Source organism: Electrona antarctica, assembly GCF_951216825.1.
Source record: "Electrona antarctica genome assembly, chromosome: 8".
NCBI lineage: Eukaryota > Metazoa > Chordata > Actinopteri > Myctophiformes > Myctophidae > Electrona > Electrona antarctica.
In genome coordinates, this window is record NC_136789.1 from 38,418,350 (window position 1) to 38,446,177 (window position 27,828).

General features: G+C 44.0%; 1 protein-coding gene across 4 annotated transcripts in view; it reads left to right on the forward strand.

Moving 5' to 3' along the window:
* LOC306928450 (dynactin subunit 1-like) overlaps positions 1-27,828 on the forward strand; it is a 142,326-nt gene that overhangs the window by 1,200 nt on the left and 113,298 nt on the right. For all 4 annotated transcript variants that reach the window (XM_079508578.1, XM_079508577.1, XM_079508576.1 and 1 more), the window contains exons 2-4: positions 3,649-3,702; positions 6,039-6,233; positions 25,921-26,011. In XM_079508578.1, the coding sequence (XP_079364704.1) occupies positions 3,673-3,702; positions 6,039-6,233; positions 25,921-26,011 (316 nt within the window). In that variant the 5' untranslated portion in view covers positions 3,649-3,672. The remainder of the gene's footprint in view (positions 1-3,648; positions 3,703-6,038; positions 6,234-25,920; positions 26,012-27,828) is intronic.

Here is a 27,828-nt window from a genome sequence, read left to right on the forward strand (position 1 = left end):
CAGATGGGGGGTCCCTGGAACAACATAGTTTCAAATGGGGGTCCCTGGAACAACATAATTTCAGATGGGGGGTCCCTGGAACAACATAGTTTCAAATGGGGGTCCCTGGAACCACATAGTTTCAGATGGGGGGTCCCTGGAACCACATAGTTTCAGATGGGGGGTCCCTGGAACAACATAGTTTCAGATGGGGGGTCCCTGGAACAACATAGTTTCAGATGGGGGGTCCCTGGAACAACATAGTTTCAGATGGGGGTCCCTGGAACAACATAGTTTCAGATGGGGGTCCCTGGAACTCCTCAGAAACCATAAAGTCCTGTGTCTTAGTCCTGCCACTAAGTTAAGACATATATGAAATGAAATGTAAAGAGCAAACAATAATTTGTACAAGTTAAAATGAAATGTAAAGAGCAAACAATGATATATAAGTTTTAAGACTAAGAAAAGACAGAATACACTCTGTCTGTCTTACAGTTTGGACAGGAATAAATTGTATTCAATACAATAAGTTTCATGGTGAGGCTTCTCTTTTTAAGCATCCTTTGTTACATCGATGTGATGCATCTTTAAGATCCTCCCTGTTTTTGGGGAGAATTATTTTCTCTTCTCTCAGAAGCAGAGATTGGTGTCGAGAAAAGAGTAATACCTGACTTATAGTTTAGCTGAACTGACTTGTATTTTAGGAAGTAGTTTTAGCTGAACTGACTTGACTTGTATTTTAGGAAGTAGTTTTAGCTGAACTGAATTGACTTGTATTTTAGGAAGTAGTTTTAGCTGAACTGAATTGACTTGTATTTTAGGAAGTAGTTTTAGCTGAACTGAATTGACTTGTATTTTAGGAAGTAGTTTTAGCTGAACTGAATTGACTTGTATTTTAGGAAGTAGTTTTAGCTGAACTGAATTGGCTTGTATTTTAGGAAGTAGTTTTAGCTGAACTGAATTGACTTGTATTTTAGGAAGTAGTTTTAGCTGAACTGAATTGGCCACAATGGCATTAAACAGGAGACATTCCTACACCCCACGGGTGAGTAGACTGGACAACACAATAATATTTCATTTCATATGCTTATGCTAATTTGGATGCCATTGTTTAAAAGTGAATTGATATTCATGACAGACTCACCAAGGTTTTGGAACTCTGATGAAGAGAGAAGATGTCATGAATCTTCAGCTAACCCTAAACGATGTTTTAGAAATACAAAACAAATAGAATATAATGTCCTTCCTTTCCATTTATAATTCTAGTATAGTCAAGCTTTCCCTGCTTTTCCAAGAGGTTAATTTCACATGCTTCCTGCAGAATTGGCACCGTTTGAACTCAGCTTGAAGAAGTATTGACAATAAAGTCTTAAGTCCTGTATTATTGCTTCTATCAGGGAGTGGGAAATAGCTTTATTTTGCCCTTTGGACTAACGGCATGTCTGATGTATCTGTGTGAATGTCCCATGTAGCCGCTGGCCACAACACACCACACCACACCACAATACAGCCATGTAGCCGAGGCTGCTTGAGGGAAGTTCAGTAGTCATGCTCCACGCAGCCCTCAATGAGCTGCTCTGTATGAGACGGCTTGTTTATTAAGATGCCTGTTGCTGTCAGGCCACATGACCCCGCCTGTGTTGCGTTGTTGTGTTGTGCTGCTCTGCGTTGCGTTGCGTTGCGTTGCGTTGTGTTGTGCTGCTCTGCGCTGTGTTGTGTTGCGTTGCGCTGTGTTGTGTTGTGTTGCTATCGGGCCGCCTGTGTAGACTTTCGTCCTACACATTGACAATGAATGGATAATAACAATAACAGCTCATCGACATGTTACGTCATGATGATGTACGATGATAAGATCGTCCGGCCCTCACTTCACACGGGTGTGATTTTTTTTCCACAATGACCCAAAAAACACAACAGATACTAATACAATATATACAACACAACAGATACTAATACAATATATACAACACAACAGATACTAATACAATATATACAACACAACAGATACTAATACAATATATACAACACAACAGATACTAATACAATACAACACAACAGATACTAATACAATATATACAACACAACAGATACTAATACAATACAACACAACAGATACTAATACAATATATACAACACAACAGATACTAATACAATACAACACAACAGATACTAATACAATATATACAACACAACAGATACTAATACAATACAACACAACAGATACTAATACAATATATACAACACAACAGATACTAATACAATATATACAACACAACAGATACTAATACAATATATACAACACAACAGATACTAATACAATATATACAACACAACAGATACTAATACAATACAACACAACAGATACTAATACAATATATACAACACAACAGATACTAATACAATACAACACAACAGATACTAATACAATATATACAACACAACAGATACTAATACAATATATACAACACAACAGATACTAATACAATATATACAACACAACAGATACTAATACAATACAACACAACAGATACTAATACAATATATACAACACAACAGATACTAATACATTATATACAACACAACAGATACTAATACAATATATACAACACAACAGATACTAATACAATACAACACAACAGATACTAATACAATACAACACAACAGATACTAATACAATACAACACAACAGATACTAATACAATATATACAACACAACAGATACTAATACAATACAACACAACAGATACTAATACAATATATACAACACAACAGATACTAATACAATACAACACAACAGATACTAATACATTATATACAACACATCTCCAAAAGGGTTCACCCATTTAGGCCTGACGTCGAAATAAAAAAAAAAAAGTCTTCTGAAAGAATATATTCAAAGATTTGTGCTGCATTTTCACGATTTTTCAAAAATAGCAGACCTACAAGCTCGTAGCGCGCCACTCGGTGGCGCGCTACGAGCTTGTAGATCTGCTATTTTTCAATAGCTAAAGTATAACATGATGCTTAGTTAAAACACCAAAAGGGGTTCCCGCCCAGAATGGGTTTTAATAAAGGCACATTTTCTGATAATTATGATGTTTCTGGATTCCTCCTTACATTAATATTAATGTGTACAATCTCTTCAGGAGTAGATAATAGGAAGTTAACTCGTTCAACCAATGTCTCTGAGAGGGAGAATTTACACTTTTTTCACTTTTGACAAATTATCATTTTTTCTTAATGTGAGTCCCTGTATGTCTCTCATGTGTTTTATCTTAATGTGAGTCCCTGTATGTCTCTCATGTGTTTTATCTTAATGTGAGTCCCTGTATGTCTCTCATGTGTTTTATCTTAATGTGAGTCCCTGTATGTCTCATGTGTTTTATCTTAATGTGAGTCCCTGTATGTCTCTCATGTGTTTATTGATCTGTCCTATCCCTCTCTCTCCTCAGCTGATCAGTCCTGTGTGTATTGATAGTCTCACTACCCCTCTCTCTCTCTCTATCTCTCTTTCTCTCTCTCTCTCTCCTCAGCTGATCAGTCCTGTGTGTATTGATAGTCTCACTACCCCTCTCTCTCTCTCTCTCTCTCTCTCTCTCTCTCTCTCCTCAGCTGATCAGTCCTGTGTGTATTGATTGTCTCTCTACCCCTCTCTCTCTCTCTCCTCAGCTGATCAGCCCTGTGGTCCACAAGATGAGTGGGGACGGCGGTAAGCCTGCGAAGGTAAGCTGCTGATTGATTGGATTGATTGTACTTATGCAGTGATGTAAATATGTTATCAATGTAATGAGTCCCAGGATGCAGGGATGGTCTTTTAGAAATGAGTCCCAGGATGCAGGGATGGTCTTTTAGAAATGAGTCCCAGGATGCAGGGATGGTCTTTTAGAAATGAGTCCCAGGATGCAGGGATGGTCTTTTAGAAATGAGTCCCAGGATGCAGGGATGGTCTTTTAGAAATGAGTCCCAGGATGCAGGGATGGTCTTTTAGAAATGAGTCCCAGGATGCAGGGATGGTCTTTTAGAAATGAGTCCCAGGATGCAGGGATGGTCTTTTAGAAATGAGTCCCAGGATGCAGGGATGGTCTTTTAGAAATGAGTCCCAGGATGCAGGGATGGTCTTTTAGAAATGAGTCCCAGGGACCTTTTATGAGTCCCACTTCAAGGACGTTAGGAGTCATATTATTTTGACATTTTTTACAAATTGCAGCATTTAACTCCCATTTCATTTTATATGGTTAACGTGGTTATATTCATGTAGAAAACAGAATAAGAAATGATTATAACTAAATCTAGCAAAATAAACTAGAATAAAAACAGTACAGTAGTACAGTAGTGCATCCCGTGGGTGCAGAGGTCGTTGTTTTATTGCGTCCCTCAACTATAAACTGCATTTTTTGGGATGCAAAATGCACCCTATTTTAATCTCTGTTTATGTATTAACAGTTTGCAGAATTACAGTACATTTAACCCATTCTTGACGGGAACCCCTTTTGGTGTTTTTAACTAAGCATTATGTTATACTTTAGCTATTGAAAAATAGCAGATCTAATAGCTCATAGCGCGCCACTCTGTGTTTTTTTAATGACTAAATTTCATAAGATTTTAGTCGACTAAATCTACAGTTGCTTTAGTCGACTAAAATGTATTTTGGCCGGCATTGATGGCATCGTAATGACTGTTTTTACACTTGCTGAAAATAGCAGATCTACAAGCCCACAACGTGTTGCAGTGCGACGTGCTGTGAGCTTGTAGATCTGCTATCTCCAGCATGCAACCAAGTGCAAAATGACTTGCCTTTTACTTATACTGGATCTCTTGTCCACTATTCCTAACATTTTAGTCTAGTTTTTCTGTAGCTTAGTTTTCATTTAGTTTCACTTTTGTCTTCGTCAGTGAAAAAATGTAGTCGACGAACATTTTTCGCCATAGTTTTAGTCGACAAAAAATCCAGGCAAAAATCCAGGCATCAACGATGCCTAGCGCATCCTCAATGATACCGGGCGAGAGAGGAATATTCTGAATTTTTTCCTTTTTATTTTTTTATTTGTCAGTTCGCCTTTCGGCTACCGTATGCTACGTTCTGGGCTCAAGTTAGCTTACCATTGACTTTGGTAAGCTAACGGAAAGGTTAGCGCGGCGGAAAGAATGACTCGTCTCTCCTAATCCAGGGCGCTCTCCGTGGTGTTGAACGGATCGATATACTAGCGCTTCATTTCTGCTCCTCATCCGTCTCTCCCGCAAAATATGAACGCTTTTTGGATCATATATCGGTGTTTTAAGCATTATGTTATACTTTAGCTATTGAAAAATAGCAGATCTACAAGTGCCGCGCTACGAGCTTGTAGATCTGCTATTTTTGAAAGATGGTGAAAATGTGTCTCAAATCATTAGATATATATTCTAACGTTTTTAACTCATATCTTTGCTTCTGGGGGGGGGGGGGGGGGGGGGTCTCTCTCCCCCTAGGTGGGCTCTACGGTGGAGGTGATATTAACTTGTAGGCTCTGTGGTGAAGGTCATATTAACTTGTCTCTCTCCTCCTAGGTGGGCTCTACGGTGGAGGTCATATTAACTTGTAGGCTCTACGGTGGAGGTCATATTAACTTGTAGGCTCTACGGTGGAGGTCATATTAACTTGTCTCTCTCCTCCTAGGTGGGCTCTACGGTCGAGGTCATATTAACTTGTCTCTCTCCTCCTAGGTGGGCTCTACGGTGGAGGTCATATTAACTTGTCTCTCTCCTCCTAGGTGGGCTCTACGGTGGAGGTCATATTAACTTGTAGGCTCTACGGTGGAGGTCATATTAACTTGTCTCTCTCCTCCTAGGTGGGCTCTACGGTGGAGGTCATATTAACTTGTAGGCTCTACGGTGGAGGTCATATTAACTTGTCTCTCTCCTCCTAGGTGGGCTCTACGGTGGAGGTCATATTAACTTGTCTCTCTCCTCCTAGGTGGGCTCTACGGTGGAGGTCATATTAACTTGTAGGCTCTACGGTGGAGGTCATATTAACATGTAGGCTCTACGGTGGAGGTCATATTAACTTGTCTCTCTCCTCCTAGGTGGGCTCTACGGTGGAGGTCATAGGGAAGGGTCACCGTGGCACCGTAGCGTTCGTTGGCGCCACGCTCTTCGCCACGGGGAAGTGGGTCGGCGTGATCCTGGACGGTCCAGAGGGGAAGAACGACGGCACGGTTCAGGGCAAGAAATACTTCAGCTGCCCCGAAAACCATGGGATCTTCGTCCGCCAGAGCCAGGTAACCATGACAACCACACCAGGGCCAGGTAACCATGACAACCACACCAGAGCAGGTAACCATGACAACCACACCAGAGCAGGTAACCATGACAACCACACCAGGGCCAGGTAACCATGACAACCACACCAGAGCAGGTAACCATGACAACCACACCAGGGCCAGGTAACCATGACAACCACACCAGGGCCAGGTAACCATGACAACCACACCAGAGCAGGTAACCATGACAACCACACCAGAGCAGGTAACCATGACAACCACACCAGAGCAGGTAACCATGACAACCACACCAGGGCCAGGTAACCATGACAACCACACCAGAGCAGGTAACCATGACAACCACACCAGGGCCAGGTAACCATGACAACCACACCAGGGCCAGGTAACCATGACAGAATCTGGAGGAGTAATATCAAAAAATGTGTTTTACAAAAGTCGGCCTCCTGGTGGCGCTATAAAAGGCAGATGTGGAAAATGCAGGTCAAAGGTTTGTCCTTGGCCTCTAGAGAGTGTGCATGCAACATTTCACGCAGATCGGTGCAGTTTTAGGTAAAACATGTGAAAAGCTGCCTCATGGTGGCGCTATAACAGGCCGTTCTGGAAAATGTGGGACAGAGGTTCATCGTTGGCATCCAGGGAGTGTGTGCAAAGTTTGGCATCGACCGAGTTAACACGCTTAACGCCATTGCCGTATATCAACGGTATTTTATAGAGCTTTTGATTGATCAAGTCATAATGCTACTCACGTTAGCATCGCGTCGCTAGCTGGTGTTGTCACTGACACTGGACGGCGCCATCTTGAAACGCGCTCACAGCCACGCCCGTTCTGTTTCTTTAAATCGCCTGTAACTCCTATCGTCCCAGATGGCATTTCCTGTCAAAACAAGGTTTATTCCACGGCCCAGAGCTGTGATCACCAACACACACACACACACACACACACACACACACACACCCGGTCGGGCATTTTTGGCTCTTCAAAGTAATGGTTGAATTATTATATCAACGTTTTTAATAAATGCTGGCGTTTTATATATTTGTTAAGATTAAAGTAAAAAGAGTATTTGAAGTGGTCAAACTAGAAAACATGTTCCGAAGTGTCTTCCATAAAACCATAAAGCTCTCAGATTTATCATAAAGTGAAAGCCTCAGTCTAGAGAAATAGAACATCTGATCCTCACAGTTCCTACACGCCGGTATCTGTTCATTGTTTAGGGAACTTCCATGCTGTTTCACTACATACTGGTATCTGTTCATTGTTTAGGGAACTTCCATGCTGTTTCACTACATACTGGTATCTGTTCATTGTTTAGGGAACTTCCATGCTGTTTCACTACATACTGGTATCTGTTCATTGTTTAGGGAACTTCCATGCTGTTTCACTACATACTGGTATCTGTTCATTGTTTAGGGAACTTCCATGCTGTTTCACTACATACTGGTATCTGTTCATTGTTTAGGGAACTTCCATGCTGTTTCACTACATACTGGTATCTGTTCATTGTTTAGGGAACTTCCATGCTGTTTCACTACATACTGGTATCTGTTCATTGTTTAGGGAACTTCCATGCTGTTTCACTACATACTGGTATCTGTTCATTGTTTAGGGAACTTCCATGCTGTTTCACTACATACTGGTATCTGTTCATTGTTTAGGGAACTTCCATGCTGTTTCACTACATACTGGTATCTGTTCATTGTTTAGGGAACTTCCATGCTGTTTCACTACATACTGGTATCTGTTCATTGTTTAGGGAACTTCCATGCTGTTTCACTACATACTGGTATCTGTTCATTGTTTAGGGAACTTCCATGCTGTTTCACTACATACTGGTATCTGTTCATTGTTTAGGGAACTTCCATGCTGTTTCACTACATACTGGTATCTGTTCATTGTTTAGGGAACTTCCATGCTGTTTCACTACATACTGGTATCTGTTCATTGTTTAGGGAACTTCCATGCTGTTTCACTACATACTGGTATCTGTTCATTGTTTAGGGAACTTCCATGCTGTTTCACTACATACTGGTATCTGTTCATTGTTTAGGGAACTTCCATGCTGTTTCACTACATACTGGTATCTGTTCATTGTTTAGGGAACTTCCATGCTGTTTCACTACATACTGGTATCTGTTCATTGTTTAGGGAACTTCCATGCTGTTTCACTACATACTGGTATCTGTTCATTGTTTAGGGAACTTCCATGCTGTTTCACTTAATCACGGACTGACAAAAATCCTAATTTGATTTCAGTCGCAAGATTGTATTTATCTTCATTCCATGTGATGCACACACAAGACATGACAATTACACAGATTGTATTTAGCTTCATTCCTTGTGAAGATATGGCAGATTTTACTCTGAAAAGCCCCGCCTTCCGTTTCCCCCAAAACCGGGAGGCATAATAATGTTACCTCACGATGGTCACGATAGTCTCTATAAGCGTTTATATTCCCAACGAGAGGCTAAAGTCTCTCTATAAGCGTTTATATTCCCAACGAGAGGCTAAAGTCTCTCTAGAAGCGTTTATATTCCCAACGAGAGGCTAAAGTCTCTCTATAAGCGTTTATATTCCTAACGAGAGGCTAAAGTCTCTCTAGAAGAGTTTATATTCCTAACGAGAGGCTAAAGTCTCTCTAGAAGAGTTTATATTCCCAACGAGAGGCTAAAGTCTCTCTAGAAGCATTTATATTCCCAACGAGAGGCTAAAGTCTCTCTAGAAGAGTTTATATTCCTAACGAGAGGCTAAAGTCTCTCTAGAAGCGTTTATATTCCCAACGAGAGGCTAAAGTCTCTCTAGGAGCGTTTATATTCCCAACGAGAGGCTAACGTCTCTCTAGAAGAGTTTATATTCCCAACGAGAGGCTAAAGTCTCTCTAGAAGCGTTTATATTCCCAACGAGAGGCTAAAGTCTCTCTAGAAGCGTTTATATTCCTAACGAGAGGCTAAAGTCTCTCTAGAAGCGTTTATATTCCCAACGAGAGGCTAAAGTCTCTCTAGAAGCGTTTATATTCCCAACGAGAGGCTAAAGTCTCTCTAGAAGAGTTTATATTCCTAACGAGAGGCTAAAGTCTCTCTAGAAGAGTTTATATTCCTAACGAGAGGCTAAAGTCTCTCTAGAAGAGTTTATATTCCTAACGAGAGGCTAAAGTCTCTCTAGAAGAGTTTATATTCCCAACGAGAGGCTAAAGTCTCTCTAGAAGAGTTTATATTCCTAACGAGAGGCTAAAGTCTCTCTAGAAGAGTTTATATTCCCAACAAGAGGCTAAAGTCTCTCTAGAAGAGTTTATATTCCAAACGAGAGGCTAAAGTCTCTCTAGAAGCGTTTATATTCCCAACAAGAGGCTAAAGTCTCTCTAGAAGAGTTTATATTCCAAACGAGAGGCTAAAGTCTCTCTAGAAGAGTTTATATTCCTAACGAGAGGCTTGTTGACGTCAGAAATTAAGAAGTACAGTATCTGGTCAAAACCATGGAGAGCTCTCTAGATTAGGAGAGACGAGGCATTCTTTCTGAGCCGTAAACAGCAAACAGTATGGTGCAGAAGGAGAGGCCAAAAAAAGAAGAAAACATTTTTTATTTATTTTTTGTTTCATATCAATAAAAAAAGACGTGTATACACACGCTCGTAACACTCCGGTTTGGGGGCATACAAAACAGTTCAGAGAGAGGGTGAGAGGCTGCAAGGGCTCCAAATTGTGAAAGAAATGGGACAGCACTTTGAAGATGAGTCCGCCATTCATGACACTTTTTTAAAACTGTCCTTTATTCACAGGCTAGCCAGTGATTAAACATGTAACACTAAGGTGTAGGCTGAAGCCGAGGCTTTATATGCCTACCCTATTACTTGAAGAGTACATTTCTTAGCCTACAAAACAAAACCACATAGAGCTAGTTCAACAAAAATCAATATAGGTAGGCATCAGCAGATTTTAGGATGAGTGAGATAACCAAGAATACAGAAATATTCTAATCATACGTACGCCCATGAACTGCATATTCTAATCATACGTACGCCCATGATCTGCATATTCTAATCATACGTATGCCCATGATCTGCATATTCTAATCATACGTACGCCCATGAACTGCATATTCTAATCATACGTACGCCCATGATCTGCATATTCTATCTATTCAATCATACGTACGCCCATGATCTGCATATTCTATCTATTCAATCATACGTACGCCCATGATCTGCATATTCTAATCATACGTACGCCCATGATCTGCATATTCTATCTATTCAATCATACGTACGCCCATGATCTGCATATTCTATCTATTCAATCATACGTACGCCCATGATCTGCATATTCTAATCATACGTACGCCCATGATCTGCATATTCTAATCATACGTACGCCCATGATCTGCATATTCTATCTATTCAATCATACGTACGCCCATGATCTGCATATTCTAATCATACGTACGCCCATGATCTGCATATTCTAATCATACGTACGCCCATGATCTGCATATTCTATCTATTCAATCATACGTACGCCCATGATCTGCATATTCTTGGACATAAGTAGGACTTTATGTAGGCCATCTCTGCTTGGCCTATTAATACATGTCTATCATGTCTATTTTAGTATTTAAGCTGATCGTTTTATTATTAGTTTTATAAATACACTTTCCTGTGTGATAGGGGTTGTAATATTCATATTCATATATAATTATACATTATAAATTGCATTTCCATATGCTTTTACTTTGCTCATATTGTTTGTTGACATTCTAACCGCGATACATAACCAATTTGCATACTTAAATGTTTGACGTTCGGAGGATTCCTCTCATTAGCTGTTGCCAGACCTATAAGACAGGCGCGGCCGTTTTCTGCTGTCTGCCAGCGTCTTTTCTGGGTTTTTAGACCAGCTGGTGGATGGAAAAGAAGCTCCGCCCACGCGGCTAATTGCCGCGACTGGCCAGATTCCCGGAAACGCTTGGCCCCGCGGCAGTCAGGCAAATGGTGCATAAAGGGGCGGGGCTGAGCCCTCACTGATTTACCGATTTCAAATGGGACATCCCTCAAGCCCTCGCAGACTTCACATGAACGCGCAGCTAAATCATTGAGTGAGCAAATACGTATTTCAAATACATGTATTTCAAATACTCTGTTACAGTTAAGGATAGCATTATATATTATTACTTCCCTATATTATAGGATAGCATCACTCAGCTCCTTATTGGCACAAAGGGCCATGCCCATACATGGGCATTTACTGATAACATCAGAGATCTCCATATATGGGCATAAAGGGACAAGGCCTGGCAGATACAGAGATCTCCATATTTGGACATAAAGGGACAAGGCCTGGCAGATACAGAGATCTCCATATATGGACATAAAGGGACAAAGCCTGGCAGATACAGGGATCTCCATATTTGGGCATATCGTCACGCCCATATGATGTCATTGATTTTAACAGAATTTAATCCTGGAATGTTTACATTTTGTTATTACAACTTATTTTATTTATTTATTTTTCATTTTAAACAATTTGTTTTTTGACTTTCAATTTTTCAATTTTTGTACTTTTTATTTTATTTATTTTTTAGCAAAGGTCTACTTGGAGCCCACCAGTTCCCTGTATCTGCCTGTTTGTGTACATGTGGATTTTCACATGTATCCATGTTTTGGGAGAGCCTGAACATCTGCATATTGTTGATTAATTGTCCACAGCTGTGTCCAACAAACTGTTGGTAGGCTAGTAGCAGTTTGTCTAGAGAAGGTGAACTGTCTGTATTGTAGACGTTAGCAGGTCAGGTCAGCCGGTTGGTAGGCTAGTAGCAGATTGTCTAGAGAAGGTGAACTGTCTGTATTGTAGACGTTAGCAGGTCAGGTCAGCCTGTTGGTAGGCTAGTAGCAGATTGTCTAGAGAAGGTGAACTGTCTGTATTGTAGACGTTAGCAGGTCAGGTCAGCCTGTTGGTAGGCTAGTAGCAGATTGTCTAGAGAAGGTGGACTGTCTGTATTGTAGACGTTAGCAGGTCAGGTCAGCCGGTTGGTAGGCTAGTAGCAGATTGTCTAGAGAAGGTGGACTGTCTGTATTGTCGTAGACGTTAGCAGGTCAGGTCAGCCTGTTGGTAGGCTAGTAGCAGATTGTCTAGAGAAGGTGAACTGTCTGTATTGTAGACGTTAGCAGGTCAGGTCAGCCTGTTGGTAGGCTAGTAGCAGATTGTCTAGAGAAGGTGGACTGTCTGTATTGTAGACGTTAGCAGGTCAGGTCAGCCAGTTGGTAGGCTAGTAGCAGATTGTCTAGAGAAGGTGAACTGTCTGTATTGTCGTAGACGTTAGCAGGTCAGGTCAGATTGTCTGATGATTAAGAGCTTCTGCTTCTATTTCTTCGGGGGTTGCGGCGCTGGGAGTTTGGGCGTCTTCGGGGAGGTTCGTTTGGTAAGAGAGGTCAGAGCTGTTGCTGCTCCGTCATCTCCATCCAGACCTCCAGAGCTGCTCTGTCCCGGCATGTTCTCCATCTCAACGATGACGTTGTTGTCCTGCAACATGGCCGTGTTGTAGCTGGGAGCGTTGCAGCCTGGCTGGCTGTCCGCCTTCGCATCCTCCTCCTCCAGCACCTCCATGTCATCGTTGCGTCTCCTGCAGCTCCTGAAGCAGCACTTCATCTTGCAGATCAGGTACAGCATCTCGATGACGTTGAGGAACACAGAGAAACCGGCCACACCCACCATGTACCTGAGGGTCCAGGTCTTCTCTGTGGGACGGGGCATGAAGCACTGCGTGTGTGTGCGACATGTATGGGCAGGTACAATCTTTGCATTGCATATGTACATGTAATCCACCTTGAACAAGTCGAGGTAGGACTGATCCGATTCCTCAGGTTGAGGTGAGGAACTCTGGTACAGCTGGTACTGTCCATAGATGGAGGCCGCCTCGATGAGGATCTTCAGCAGTAGTGTGGTCAGATAAGTGAACAGGAGCTTCCCCTTGATCTTCACACGGCCGCTCTCGTCCGTGTACCTGATTCTTCTCAGCTTCCTGCCTCCTCTACGCGGCGCTGGGCTGGCCAGCTGCTCCCTGAGCTTCTTCTCCTTGCGGGTGACGTGTGTCACTTGACCCAGATAGATCAGGGTGGGCACCGCCACGAAGATGAGCTGCATCGTCCAGAAGCGGACGGGGGAGAAGGGGAAGGCGTCGTTGTAACAACGCGTTGTGCAATCGGTCACAAGTGTAGAGCAGGCAAATCGTGCCTCGTCGTCAAACACGTCGTCAGCTGCAAAACACAGCACCACGATGCGTAACAGGAAGAGGACGGTCAAGCCGATGGTCCCGATGAAGGTGGTGTGAGCGTCTGCGTTGTCCAGCAACCTGGACACGAAGCCCCATTCTCTCATGATCCTAGGAGAGAAAGAACAAGGAGACTAAGAATGTACTGCTGGAAGTGACTAAATAAATCACCAAGTCTAACTGTAAGAAGCGATGAGAAGAGATAATATATCTTTAATGAAAATATGTGGAGTTAACCTGGCTTTATATGGCCTCTGTTTGCCTCTGACATCACATGATGTCACAGTGACTCATGCATGTCCAAATATGGAGTCTTTGTTGTCTGACATCACAAGTAACCATGGTGATCTGCAGACTGCAGTAATGTAAACAATGTTGACATTAGATCGCCATGGTTACCCAAGAGGTCAGAGTGATCCAGGACTCCATATTTGGACCAGACTTTCTGCTAGGCAGTCACAATCACTGATATCAGGCATCTCCATATATGGGCATAACAGGGACAAGTTCTGACAAATACAGAGATCTCCATATATGGGCATAATATCAGTCCGTTTTATTAACATATTTAGGAGTCGAAAAGTCTTCTGAAAGAATATATATTCACAGATTTGTGCCGCATTTTCACGATTTTTCAAAAATAGCAGACCTACAAGCTCGTAGCTACGAGCTTGTAGATCTGCTATTTTTCAATAGCTATAGTATAACTGCATAATGCTTAGTTAAAACACCAAAATGGGTTCCCGCCCAGAATGGGTTAAAGATGGAGTGCCACGATTCTTTTCCACCCTAAAACAGGAAAAACAGGTATTATTATAATATAAGGAGGAAGAAGTTGTTCCAAAAAGTATACAGTATTTGTTAAAATCATGCTTTTATGTGGACATGCCCACCAGTTCATTAAGTATGCCTGGTTTGCCTGGTGGGTGGTGATGGTAAAATGGTAAATGGTGCATTTATATAGCGCCTTTATCCAAGGCGCTTTACATAGATTGTGCATTACATTCACCCATTCACACACACATTCACACACCTTTACATAGATTGTGCATTACATTCACCCATTCACACACACATTCATACACCGATGGCGGTGGAAGCCATGCAAGGTACCAACCAGCACATCGGGAGCAATTTGGGGTTCAGTGTCTTGCCCAAGGACACTTCGACATGTAGCCAGGAGGAGCCGGGATTCGAACCGCCAACCCATGGATCATTGGACAACCTGCTCTACCTCCTGAGCCACAGTCGCCCAGTGATGGGTGGTGATCCACCTGAACTGAAGCCACACCCACAGCTGTAGTTGTATGATAAAGGGGGAGGGGTTAGGGCCAGTGGTGGGCCAGCAAGGCCTTCTCTGCTGGCCCTGCACTTGCCTGATGCAGAAATTTATATTTTATAATAAGTTTTTATTTTTAGTCAGAGGCTTTGTGGAAAAAACACCACCCGACCATAACATGAACTCTTATTAAGCGCAACCAATCAAGCCTGACACATGTAGGCATCCCAGGCTCTAGGTTCTATTGAACTAAACAAAAAACTAAAACAAATAGGCAGCGCAGCAGAGCTTGCTGCGAGGCGCACGGATCGCGGACCAAAAGCAGACGCTTTTTGAGCAATAGACTATAAGTGCAATCAGAGCTGCCTGGGAGAAATGCGAGTATATGAAAGCCTTTTGAAATGTGTATATAAGGTTACTATTGTCATTGCAGCTGCTGCCAAATAAGTAATTAGGCTATAGGCCTATACCTCATGCCAGTCAATGAAAGCACGAGGTAAGAAACTATATAATTGTTCACAGCACCCAGGCAGGTGTTCTTAATCGCGTCGCATTCCTATATCAAAGTAGCCTATACCACACTAACTTTGTGATCAACCTCCTTTATTTGCTTATTTTCTTTGTAAAAAGCAACACTGTATTAACTTATTAAGACATGGCAGTATAATATTGGTGCAAAATGGAAATATGTAATATGAGAGAGAGAGAGAGAGGTTCCATTTCAAAGAAAAAGCCATCGCAGGCGCGACTTTGTGAGGCCCCATTCGCACAAAGCGGCTCTGTCTCTGAGAGTGCAATATTATAGTTACCGTAGGTTATATTAGTGCAGAAAAGAGACAATAAATCCAGCTTTGGAGAAGATGCGCGAAGGGGTTGTATAGTAGCATGCGGCAGGGAGTCGGGGATGGATAGAATCCACTTCGCTACAGGTGCCGTGATAACGTGGCACATTATGTTTCCACCACGGTCGTGGACTTCTTTGCATATTTTAAAATGCAAACATGTCACTTTTGACTTATTTTTCTGTGTGGACGGCATGACTGTAGCTGCACTTGTTGACTTCCTCGTTAACACGTGAGGACGGAGCCATGCTTGCGCCTGGCTCGCGGACCAAAATGGGCCGGCTCGCTGACCAAAAGGGGACGCTTTAAAAAAAAACTATTCGATTTTTTTATTTCAAGATCGATTCCCGTGCTTATCGATTGAACATCGATTAATCGATTTTTTTTGGGTCAGCCCTAGTCTGCATGATATGATCAACCATGGTAAGGATATTATTACATGATATGATCAACCATGTTAAGGATATTATTATTATCTTATATTCAGCTATAGTGTAGATTTATAGGGCGCTAGCCCCTCCTATATTCAGCTATAGTGTAGATTTATAGGGCGCTAGCCCCTCCTATATTCAGCTATAGTATAGATTTATAGGGTGCTAGCCCCTCCTATATTTAGCTATAGTGTAGATTTATAGGGCGCTAGCCCCTCCTATATTCAGCTATTAGTGTAGATTTATAGGGTGCTAGCCCCTCCTATATTCAGCTATAGTGTAGATTTATAGGGCGCTAGCCCCTCCTATATTTAGCTATAGTGTAGATTTATAGGGCGCTAGCCCCTCCTATATTCAGCTATTAGTGTAGATTTATAGGGCGCTAGCCCCTCCTATATTCAGCTATAGTGTAGATTTATAGGGCGCTAGCCCCTCCTATATTCAGCTATAGTGTAGATTTATAGGGTGCTAGCCCCTCCTATATTCAGCTATAGTGTAGATTTATAGGGTGCTAGCCCCTCCTATATTCAGCTATAGTGTAGATTTATAGGGCGCTAGCCCCTCCTATATTCAGCTATAGTGTAGATTTATAGGGCGCTAGCCCCTCCTATATTCAGCTATAGTGTAGATTTATAGGGCGCTAGCCCCTCCTATATTCAGCTATAGTGTAGATTTATAGGGCGCTGGCCCCTCCTATATTCAGCTATAGTGTAGATTTATAGGGCGCTAGCCCCTCCTATATTCAGCTATAGTGTAGATTTATAGGGCGCTAGCCCCTCCTATATTCAGCTATAGTGTAGATTTATAGGGCGCTGGCCCCTCCTATATTCAGCTATAGTGTAGATTTATAGGGCGCTAGCCCCTCCTATATTCAGCTATAGTGTAGATTTATAGGGCGCTAGCCCCTCCTATATTCAGCTATAGTGTAGATTTATAGGGCCCTAGCCCCTCCTATATTCAGCTATAGTGTAGATTTATAGGGCGCTAGCCCCTCCTATATTCAGCTATAGTGTAGATTTATAGGGCGCTAGCCCCTCCTATATTCAGCTATAGTGTAGATTTATAGGGTGCTAGCCCCTCCTATATTCAGCTATAGTGTAGATTTATAGGGCGCTGGCCCCTCCTATATTCAGCTATAGTGTAGATTTATAGGGCGCTAGCCCCTCCTATATTCAGCTATAGTGTAGATTTATAGGGTGCTAGCCCCTCCTATATTCAGCTATTAGTGTAGATTTATAGGGCGCTAGCCCCTCCTATATTCAGCTATAGTGTAGATTTATAGGGCGCTAGCCCCTCCTATATTCAGCTATAGTGTAGATTTATAGGGCGCTAGCCCCTCCTATATTCAGCTATAGTGTAGATTTATAGGGCGCTAGCCCCTCCTATATTCAGCTATAGTGTAGATTTATAGGGCGCTAGCCCCTCCTATATTCAGCTATAGTGTAGATTTATAGGGCACTAGCCCCTCCTATATTCAGCTATAGTGTAGATTTATAGGGCGCTAGCCCCTCCTATATTCAGCTATAGTGTAGATTTATAGGGCGCTAGCCCCTCCTATATTCAGCCTTTACAGTGTAGATTTTTGTCTTACACAAACATTAAATTCCCATTGACATTGAATGGAGAATGATGTATGATAAGAGCGCCCCTCACTTCACATGGGTGTGATTTTTTTTATTGTTGTTGCCAGGGACAAGTAATTATCCCTGGCAACAGCATTCACTGGTTTAAACATTAGGAAGCAAGACCAAATAAACAACTACACTTTAGAAACAAGACCAAATAAACAACTACACTTTAGAAGCAAGACCAAATAAACACTACACTTTAGAAACGAGACCAAATAAACAACTACACTTTAGAAACAAGACCAAACAAACAACTACACTTTAGAAACAAGACCAAATAAACACTACACTTTAGAAACGAGACCAAATAAACAACTACACTTTAGAAACAAGCCCAAATAAACAACTACACTTTAGACACAAGACCAAATAAACAACTACACTTTAGAAACAAGCCCAAATAAACAACTACACTTTAGAAACAAGACCAAATAAACAACTACACTTTAGACACAAGACCAAATAAACAACTACACTTTAGACACAAGACCAAATAAACAACTACACTTTAGACACAAGACCAAATAAACAACTACACTTTAGAAACAAGACCAAATAAACACTAAACAAAGCCAAAGTCGCTTATTCTAAGCAGACATGGCAACACTGATACTACAAATGTGTCGTTCCAACACAGTTCCTGCATTTTTTTCCTGGACATATTTGTTTTATTTCAATGTTCAGGTTCTTTCACGCACGCACGCGCACACTCTCTCTCTCTCACTCACTCACTCACTCACTCACTCACTCACTCACTCACTCACTCACTCACTCACTCACTCACTCACTCACTCACTCACTCACTCACACAGTGATAGCTGCTGCTATGGAACGGTGCTGATTTCGTCGACTAATACTATGACAAAAAATGCTTGACGAAAACTAAATGAAAACTAAGCTATGACGACTAAAGCTAAGATGAAAATCTATTGACAATTTCATCAACAAATACAAACTAGACTAAAATGCTAGGGAGGGACTAGTGGACAAGAGATCCAGTATGAGTCATTTTACTCTAGGTTGCATGCTGAAAATAGCAGATCTACAAGCTCACACCGTGTCGCAGCACGACACGTTGTGAGCTTGTAGATCAGCTATTTTCAGCAAGTGTAAAATTAGTCATTACGACGGCATCAAGGCCCGCCAAGATACATGTTATGTTATTCAAGGCCGCTGGGCTCTGCACCTGGTTTCTCTCTCTCTCTCTCTCTCTCTCTCTGTGTGTGTGTGTGTGTGTGTGTGTGTGTGTGTGTGTGTGTGTGTGTGTGTGTGTGTGTGTGTGTGTGTGTGTGTGTGTGTGTGTGTGTGTGTGTGTGTGTGTGTGTGTGTGTGTGCGTGTGCGTGTGTGCGTGTGTGCGTGCGCGCGCGCGCGCAACAGGATATGTTATGTTGGCAGCGGTGGCCTAAGGGTTAGAGGAGCGCCCTTGTTGCCGAAAGGTTGCCGGTTCGATTCCCCGGACGGGCAGGAAAAATATGGGTCGGGAAGTGATTGGTCATCACTCACCCAACACCGCTGAAGTGCCCTTGAGCAAGGCACTGAACCCCCAACTGCTCCAGTGGAGCTGCTTTAGTGGCCAACAGTATAAGACTGTGGTTGTACCGGTGGTCAGTACAACAGTATCAGACTGTACTGGTCAGTACAACAGTATCAGACTGTGGTTGTACTGGTCAGTACAACAGTATCAGACTGTGGTTGTACCGGTCAGTACAACAGTATCAGACTGTGGTTGTACCGGTCAGTACAACAGTATCAGACTGTGGTTGTACTGACCAGTACAGTCTGATACTGTTGTACTGACCAGTACAACCACAGTCTGATACTGTTGTACTGACCAGTACAGTCTGATACTGTTGTACTGACCGGTACAACCACAGTCTTATACTGTTGTACTGACCAGTACAACCACAGTCTGATACTGTTGTACTGACCAGTACAGTCTGATACTGTTGTACTGACCGGTACAACCACAGTCTTATACTGTTGGCCACTAAAGCAGCTCCACTGGAGCAGTTGGGGGTTCAGTGCCTTGCTCAAGGGCACTTCAGCGGTGTTGGGTGAGTGATGACCAATCACTTCCCGACCCATATTTTTCCTGCCCGTCCGGGGAATCGAACCGGCAACCTTTCGGCAACAAGGGCGCTCCTCTAACCCTTAGGCCACCGCTGCCAACATAACATATCCTGTTACACCTTATCTCTCACACACGCACACACGCGCACACACACACACGCACACGCACACGCACACGCACACGCACACGCACACGCACACACACACACAGAGAAACCAGGTGCAGAGCCCAGCGGCCTTGAATAGTGCTCGACTGAGGGGAGGCACAGACTGAGGGGAGGCACAGCGCTAAACCGAGGGAGGTTTGTGCTTGACATGGACCTGAGTTCTGCTGAGTTCTGCTGAGCAAACCAAGGTCTTCCTTGAAGATCCTTCCTTGCCATAACATGTAGGGGGAAAAATCAGACCAGTCTGAAGTGAGTGGTGCAACAGCGCCCCCTATTGGTACTCTAAACATCGGGACATAATGGTTAGGGCATACAGGGACATTGCTGTTCCTCTGAGTGGTTGCACCACTAAAAAAAAGGTTCTTCAATGCAAGTGGACCACACACACACACACACACACACACACACACACACACACACACACACACACACACACACACACACACACAGAGAGAGCTGCACTGCGTGACTGCTGCTGATCATTCCAACTTTCAGCTTCACGTTCTCTGCGTGTTCTGTCTATGCTGAGACCAAAATGAACTAGAGCTGGGCTTGTGGATCTATTCTATAAACCATAGAGTTCTAAAGCTTTGGTTTGTATGATACAGGGTTAAGAATGAAGGCTTCCACACCTCACGTAGAAGGTTTGTATTATACAGGGTTAAGAATGAAGGCTTCCACACCTCACGTAGAATGGAAGGAAACACAACGTTAACTAACTTATAAAACTATAAACAACTTGTCTGCTGTCGTTGGAGTGAATGAATATGCATCAGTTCTCTGTTAAAGGAGCACTCCACACCAAAACACATACCCTGAATCAGCCTGTAATCCTGTCCCAACATACAGGTACCCTGAATCAGCCTGTAATCCTGTCCCAACATACAGGTACCCTGAATCAGCCTGTAATCCTGTCCCAACATACATGTACCCTGAATCAGCCTGTAATCCTGTCCCAACATACATGTACCCTGAATCAGCCTGTAATCCTGTCCCAACATACATGTACCCTGAATCAGCCTGTAATCCTGTCCCAACATACAGGTACCCTGAATCAGCCTGTAATCCTGTCCCAACATACAGGTACCCTGAATCAGCCTGTAATCCTGTCCCAACATACATGTACCCTGAATCAGCCTGTAATCCTGTCCCAACATACAGGTACCCTGAATCAGCCTGTAATCCTGTCCCAACATACATGTACCCTGAATCAGCCTGTAATCCTGTCCCAACATACAGGTACCCTGCATCAGCCTGTAATCCTGTCCCAACATACATGTACCCTGAATCAGCCTGTAATCCTGTCCCAACATACAACAGTGTCAACACAGAAATGATCAGTTTGTCCAAAAATGTAATTCTTGACAACATTTGTTTTGTTGTTTTCCATAGCTTAGCTAAGCAAAACTAAGCTATAGGCAAAGCTAAGGTATAAAACAGGCCAAGCTAGGCTAAGCTAAGCTGGTAACACAGGCTGTTAGCATGTTAGCTTAGCCTTCATAACACAGGTATAGCACATCTACAGAGATGCAAGGCGTGGTCAGCCTTACATTCACAAAACATGTTTCTTCAACAGAGCATGATCCACAGTGAAAACCTCTCATAGCAACACACACACACACACACACACACACACACACACACACCCACACACCTCTCATAGCAAACATTGTTTAACATTTATCTGTACTTACAGAAGTAGCGATGAACTCTTAGCGGAGCCGAGAAACTGCGTCGCATCGACTGATAGGTCTGATAGGTCTGATAGGTCTGTTAGGTCGACACCTTGGCTAGTCCTGCTCAGATGAAGCCGTCCTGATAGGTTCTCTGACCACAGCGTCCTGATAGGTTCTCTGACCACAGCGTCCTGATAGGTTCTCTGACCACAGCGTCAGGAGGCGGGAGTTTATACCTGGACTGAACAATAAGTGTCTTGTGTCCAAACGGCCACATTGTTGCATTTACCACCTACAGAAAGATGAGCGCATGAACAGCTTTTACTGGAAGATACTGAATAATGTCTTACAGGAAATAGTGTGTGTGTGTGTGTGTGTGTGTGTGTGTGTGTGTGTGTGTGTGTGTGTGTGTGTGTGTGTGTGTGTGTGTGTGTGTGTGTGTGTGTGTGTGTGTGTGTGTGTGTGTGTGTGTGTGTGTGTGTGTGTGTGTGTGTGTGTGTGTGTGTGTGTGTGTGTGTGTGTGTGTGTGTGTGTGTGTGTGGAGATAGACAGACAGACATGTGTCCATCCATCTGTGGTCACACATATGCAGGGTTGACCTCACAGAACATCTTCAGAGGGGGGGGGGGGCATGGGCCAAGGTGTCACAGCCCCTGTAGTCTGCCTGCTAGTGCCTGTGTGGTTGGTTATGTAGGCCTATTTCCAGTTAGCTCCATGTACCTGTCTAAATACTCCACCAAGATACCCATGTACCTGTCTAGATACTTCCTTAATGTTAACGAAGTCCACACCCACAACACCAGAGGGAGTGCAACGAACCATGTACAACCCAGATTCGGCACAAACAAGGGACTAAATTCTTTTCACTCCTATGCCACCAAAATGTGGAACGCCCTACCAACAGTCATTAAGACATGTGAATCCCTTTACTCCTTCAAAACCACTCTCAAAGGGCACCTACGGATGGCTGCAATTCGAAACTGGCCCCCGTAAAATCTGAATCCCCCCCACCCCCTTTTCCCCTCACTGTATATGTTTCTTTTCCCTTTTTACCTCCTTTATGATGAATTCCTGTTCTGTTCTTTGACTATATAGAAGTGTCTATTTGTACGTCTCTAAATGTTTTGATTAATTGAACATGGTGGACCCTCTTGTAAACAAGTGTAATGCTTAAGCATTACCCTCTTGTAAACAAGTGTAATGCTTAAGCATTACACTCTTGTAAACAAGTGTAATGCTTAATTGGGTCGTCCACTCACAGTTAACAGTCTTTGTATTGAGTTTGTGCTTGAAATGTACTGTAATTCTGTTGTGGTTGAATTGTACTGTAATTCTGCAAACTGTTAATACATAGTACAATCAATCAATCAATCTGAGCCGCGGCGGTGAGAGACTCACCGCTCACCCAAACACAGTGCGTGTGACGGGGGGGTGGGGGGGGGGGGGGGGGGCTGGGGTTGTAGGGTTAGGGGGGGGGGGGGGGGGGGGGCTGGGGGTTTGCGGTCTCGCAGTATCGAAGACACTTAATTTAACTGACTAAACTTGTTTTGATTATTTAATATTAATTAAAGGTATATTCAGTGATTTGACTTAATTCAAATATCACTTGTTTTTTATTTTTTTCTGGATAATCCTCCCTACTATGTGCTGACCATATAAGGAGTTCCTCCCTGTCCCCAGCCCCTGGGGTCAAAAAACACTAGTTTCAGTTTTGGTGGCGGGTGGCAAAGCCTTCATCCAATCAGGATGAGAGGGGCCTTCCTCCAATCATGATCGAGTGGGGGCGGGCCTTGGTGCACATGCTGTTGGCCTGTTGCACTTCCCCCCACTGTAGAGCGTGCATGTGCACATTTTGTTACCGGGGCGGACTGGGTGGTTTTCCAAATCACCCAAATCACTGAATGCTCCTTTAAGAGAAAAACAAAACCTCATGTAAATGCAGTGTCATGAGTTGACCATAATCAAACTAAAGGTCATTTCTGGTGACCCCCACGTGACCCCCACGTGACCCCCACGTGACCCCGCAAATATATTAAAGTCTAACTCATGTTGATTGTCTCCACCAGGCCGAAGGCATGGGGAGAGAGTATGTTTTGCACTCCGTCCGTGTGTGTGTCCGTCCGTCCGTCCGTCCGTCCTTCCGTCCGTCCGTTACCAGCTAATCTCCGGCACCGTTAACCCGGTCGATGCCAAACTTTGCACACACACTCCCTGGATGCCAACGATGAACCTCTGCCCCACATTTTCCAGAACGGCCTGTTATAGCGCCACCATGAGGCAGCTTTTCACATTGTTTATTTACCTAAAACTGCACCGATCTGCGTGAAACGTTGCATGCACACTCCCTAGAGGCCAAGGACAAACCTTTGACCTGCATTTTCCACATCTGCCTTTTATAGCGCCACCAGGAGGCCGAATTTTGTAAAACACATTTTTGGATATTACTCCTCCAGATTCTGTCCAAAAATCGTTACACAGTATCTCTATGGTCATGTGCTCAAGTCGCATCTGTCCGATATTTCATATTCCATCCTAATTGGCTATAATTGGCTTTCACAGTTTGCAAGATTGCCCCGTTTTGAACAAAAGCCTCAAATCATGAACGCAGCATGCAATTTACGTCAAATCTTTCACACATTTTCTTACTAGGCTGAGGAATATATCCCACCCTTTTCACATTGGCCTGTTATAGCGCCACCAACAGGTTGATTTTTGCAAAACACATTTTTGGAACAAAATGCCTCAAATCATCCAATTGCCATCAAAGGCAAACATATTACTTATTTATATTACTCCTAAACATTTTGCCAAACATCTCACACAGTCCTATCCTCCTGGTGGAGACCTGTGCCCAGAAGGGCACTTTTTCTAGTTAGGTGATGTAATGGTGATGTAAAACAAACATTAAAAAAAGGGGTCCTTAGGGGGTTTAGTATGGAATTCTCCTTTAAAGGAGAATTCCATACTAATGCCATAAGGACCCCATAAAGGAGAATTCCATACTAAAAGGCTTTCTTACCTTTCTTTGTAGTTGTTACGTCCCCACCAAAGAGGTCCAGGTGTCATTTTGTGGCAAAGCTCCTTATTGGCTATTTCCCCTACCAAGCTACCATAAGCCCTAATATGAATTGCATTGAACTGAATGGGAATTGAATGGGGCTATACGTCTAAGAAGTGCTGTCTAAGGGGGTAGGGTAAGTGCTATGGGCCATGATGGAGTCTGAAAAGGTGGGTTTTCAGACTACGGCGGAAGATTGGGAGTGATTGCAACGGGGAGTGCATTCCACAGTTTTGGGGCCAGAAGGGAGAAGAGTTTGGGACGTGTGGAGCGTTGTCCCAAACTTAGTGAGGGTACTTCCAGCTTCCCTGCGTTGGCTGATCTGCGCGGGAGGGTTTGTAGGGTTCAATCATGCTGGCAAGATATGGGGGAGCCATACCTTTGGTTGCTTTAAATGCCAGCATCAGAGTTTTGTATTCTGTGCGGGCAGCGACCGGGAGCCAGTGCAGGGAGCGGAGCAGGGGGGAGACATGTGAGAATTTTGGCTGGTTGAAGACCAAGCGAGCTGCGGCATTTTGGATCAGTTGGAGAGGCTTCAGTGCACATGCCGGTAGGCCAGTAAGGAGAGAGTTACAATACCTTTCCAGGCGAAGGAGGCGAAGGAGCAGCGGTTCTACTCAGTCTCTCTCGTGTGACTGAACTTCTCACCCTATCTCTAAGGGAGATGCCAGCCACCCGTTGAAGAAAACTCATTTCGGCCGCTTGTATTCGCGACCTTATTCTTTCGGTCATGACCCACAATTCATGACCATAGGTGAGAGTAGGAACGAATATTGCTCGGTAGACAGAGAGCTTTGCCTTCTGGCTCAACTCTCTTTTCGTCACAACAGTGCGGTACAGCGACTGCAATACCGCCCCTGTCGCTCCGATTCTCCGGCTGATCTCCTTCTCCGTCCTCCCCTCACTAGTGAACAAGACCCCGAGATACTTGAACTCCTTTACCTGGGGTAATGCCTCATTCCCTACCCGGACTGGGCATAATATCAGTCTGTTTTATTGACACTCCATACAAGTACAGAATGGAAAGTGTACGAATGTATATGTACATATGTATATGTAACAACATAACATCCCATAGCTGGGGGGTACGAATATATACGTACTTAGCAAAAAAAGTAGTTAATCCAAGGTGTGTGTGTGTGTGTGTGTGTGTGTGTGTGTGTGTGTGTGTGTGTGTGTGTGTGTGTGTGTGTGTGTGTGTGTGTGTGTGTGTGTGTGTGTGTGTGTGTGTGTGTGTGTGTGTGTGTGTGTGTGTGTGTGTGTGTGTGTTCAGATTCAGCTAGTGGAGGACTCCACTGCCTCGACACCTGAACCCCCTGATGCTGCTGCTGCTGCTGTGCCCTCCAAGCTGCCCAAGCTGAGAGGTAAGGTCTGCTGTCCCCTCCAAGCTGCCCAAGCTGAGAGGACCTGCTGTCCCCTCCAAGCTGAGAGGTAAGACCTGCTGTCCCCTCCAAGCTGCCCAAGCTGAGAGGTAAGGTCTGCTGTCCCCTCCAAGCTGAGAGGACCTGCTGTCCCCTCCAAGCTGAGAGGTAAGGCCTGCTGTCCCCTCCAAGCTGCCCAAGCTGAGAGGTAAGACCTGCTGTCCCCTCCAAGCTGAGAGGACCTGCTGTCCCCTCCAAGCTGAGCGGTAAGACCTGCTGTCCCCTCCAAGCTGAGAGGACCTGCTGTCCCCTCCAAGCTGAGAGGACCTGCTGTCCCCTCCAAGCTGAGAGGTAAGACCTGCTGTCCCCTCCAAGCTGAGAGGACCTGCTGTCCCCTCCAAGCTGAGAGGACCTGCTGTCCCCTCCAAGCTGAGAGGTAAGACCTGCTGTCCCCTCCAAGCTGAGAGGTAAGGTCTGCTGTCCCCTCCAAGCTGAGAGGACCTGCTGTCCCCTCCAAGCTGAGAGGTAAGGCCTGCTGTCCCCTCCAAGCTGAGAGGACCTGCTGTCCCCTCCAAGCTGAGAGGTAAGGTCTGCTGTCCCCTCCAAGCTGAGAGGACCTGCTGTCCCCTCCAAGCTGAGAGGTAAGGTCTGCTGTCCCCTCCAAGCTGAGAGGACCTGCTGTCCCCTCCAAGCTGCCCAAGCTGAGAGGTAAGGCCTGCTGTCCCCTCCAAGCTGCCCAAGCTGAGAGGTAAGACCTGCTGTCCCCTCCAAGCTGAGAGGTAAGGCCTGCTGTCCCCTCCAGTTAGAGAAAGTTGCAGATCAATCAGCTTTTTGATTGGCTGTTCTCACTTGTCTGTTTCTGGTTTCATACCAGCTGCTGGATGGAAATGACGCTTGCTACGGAGTTCAACAAACCACCTGTAACCCAGATTCTTCCTACGGAGTTCAACAAACCACCTGTAACCCAGATTCGGCACAAACAAGGGACTAAGTTAACCAATAGGGGGCAGGCCCTTGGTTAACCAATAGGGGGCAGGCCCTTAGTTAACCAATAGGGGGCAGGCCCTTAGTTAACCAATAGGGGGCAGGCCCTTAGTTAACCAATAGGGGACAGGCAGCAATCATTAGTTCATACATAATTTTCACGTGGAACCTAACGATGAGGAATTATCCAGATGAAAGTTAAAGTGCATTGAGACTATAAATATACAGACTATAAATACACAGGTGTAGGAAGGATAGTACAAAAATACAAAAATAGAACATATTTGGTTTAAGAGGCAACTATCAAGTTCTTATTTAAGTAAGGTGTCAAATACAAAAATAGAACAGCATTTTTGGATTTGAAGTACATACATTAGATATATAATGTATGTTGAGGCAGAAGACCAAACCTAGTTTGTGGATAGACTGCTTTAGAGGGACATACAGCACAAATAATAATAGGGCCCCAGTGGGGGGGCGGGGCAGCACAGCAGCAATAGAGTAGAGCAGGAGCAGCCTGAGTAGTGGTCTGGTGGTGACGTAGAGCAGGAGCAGCCTGAGTAGTGGTCTGGTGGTGACATAGAGTAGAGCAGGAGCAGCCTGAGTAGTGGTCTGGTGGTGACGTAGAGCAGGAGCAGCCTGAGTAGTGGTCTGGTGTTGACGTAGAGCAGGAGCAGCCTGAGTAGTGGTCTGGTGGTGACATAGAGTAGAGCAGGAGCAGCCTGAGTAGTGGTCTGGTGGTGACATAGAGTAGGAGCAGCCTGAGTAGTGGTCTGGTGGTGACGTAGAGCAGGAGCAGCCTGAGTAGTGGTCTGGTGGTGACATAGAGTAGAGCA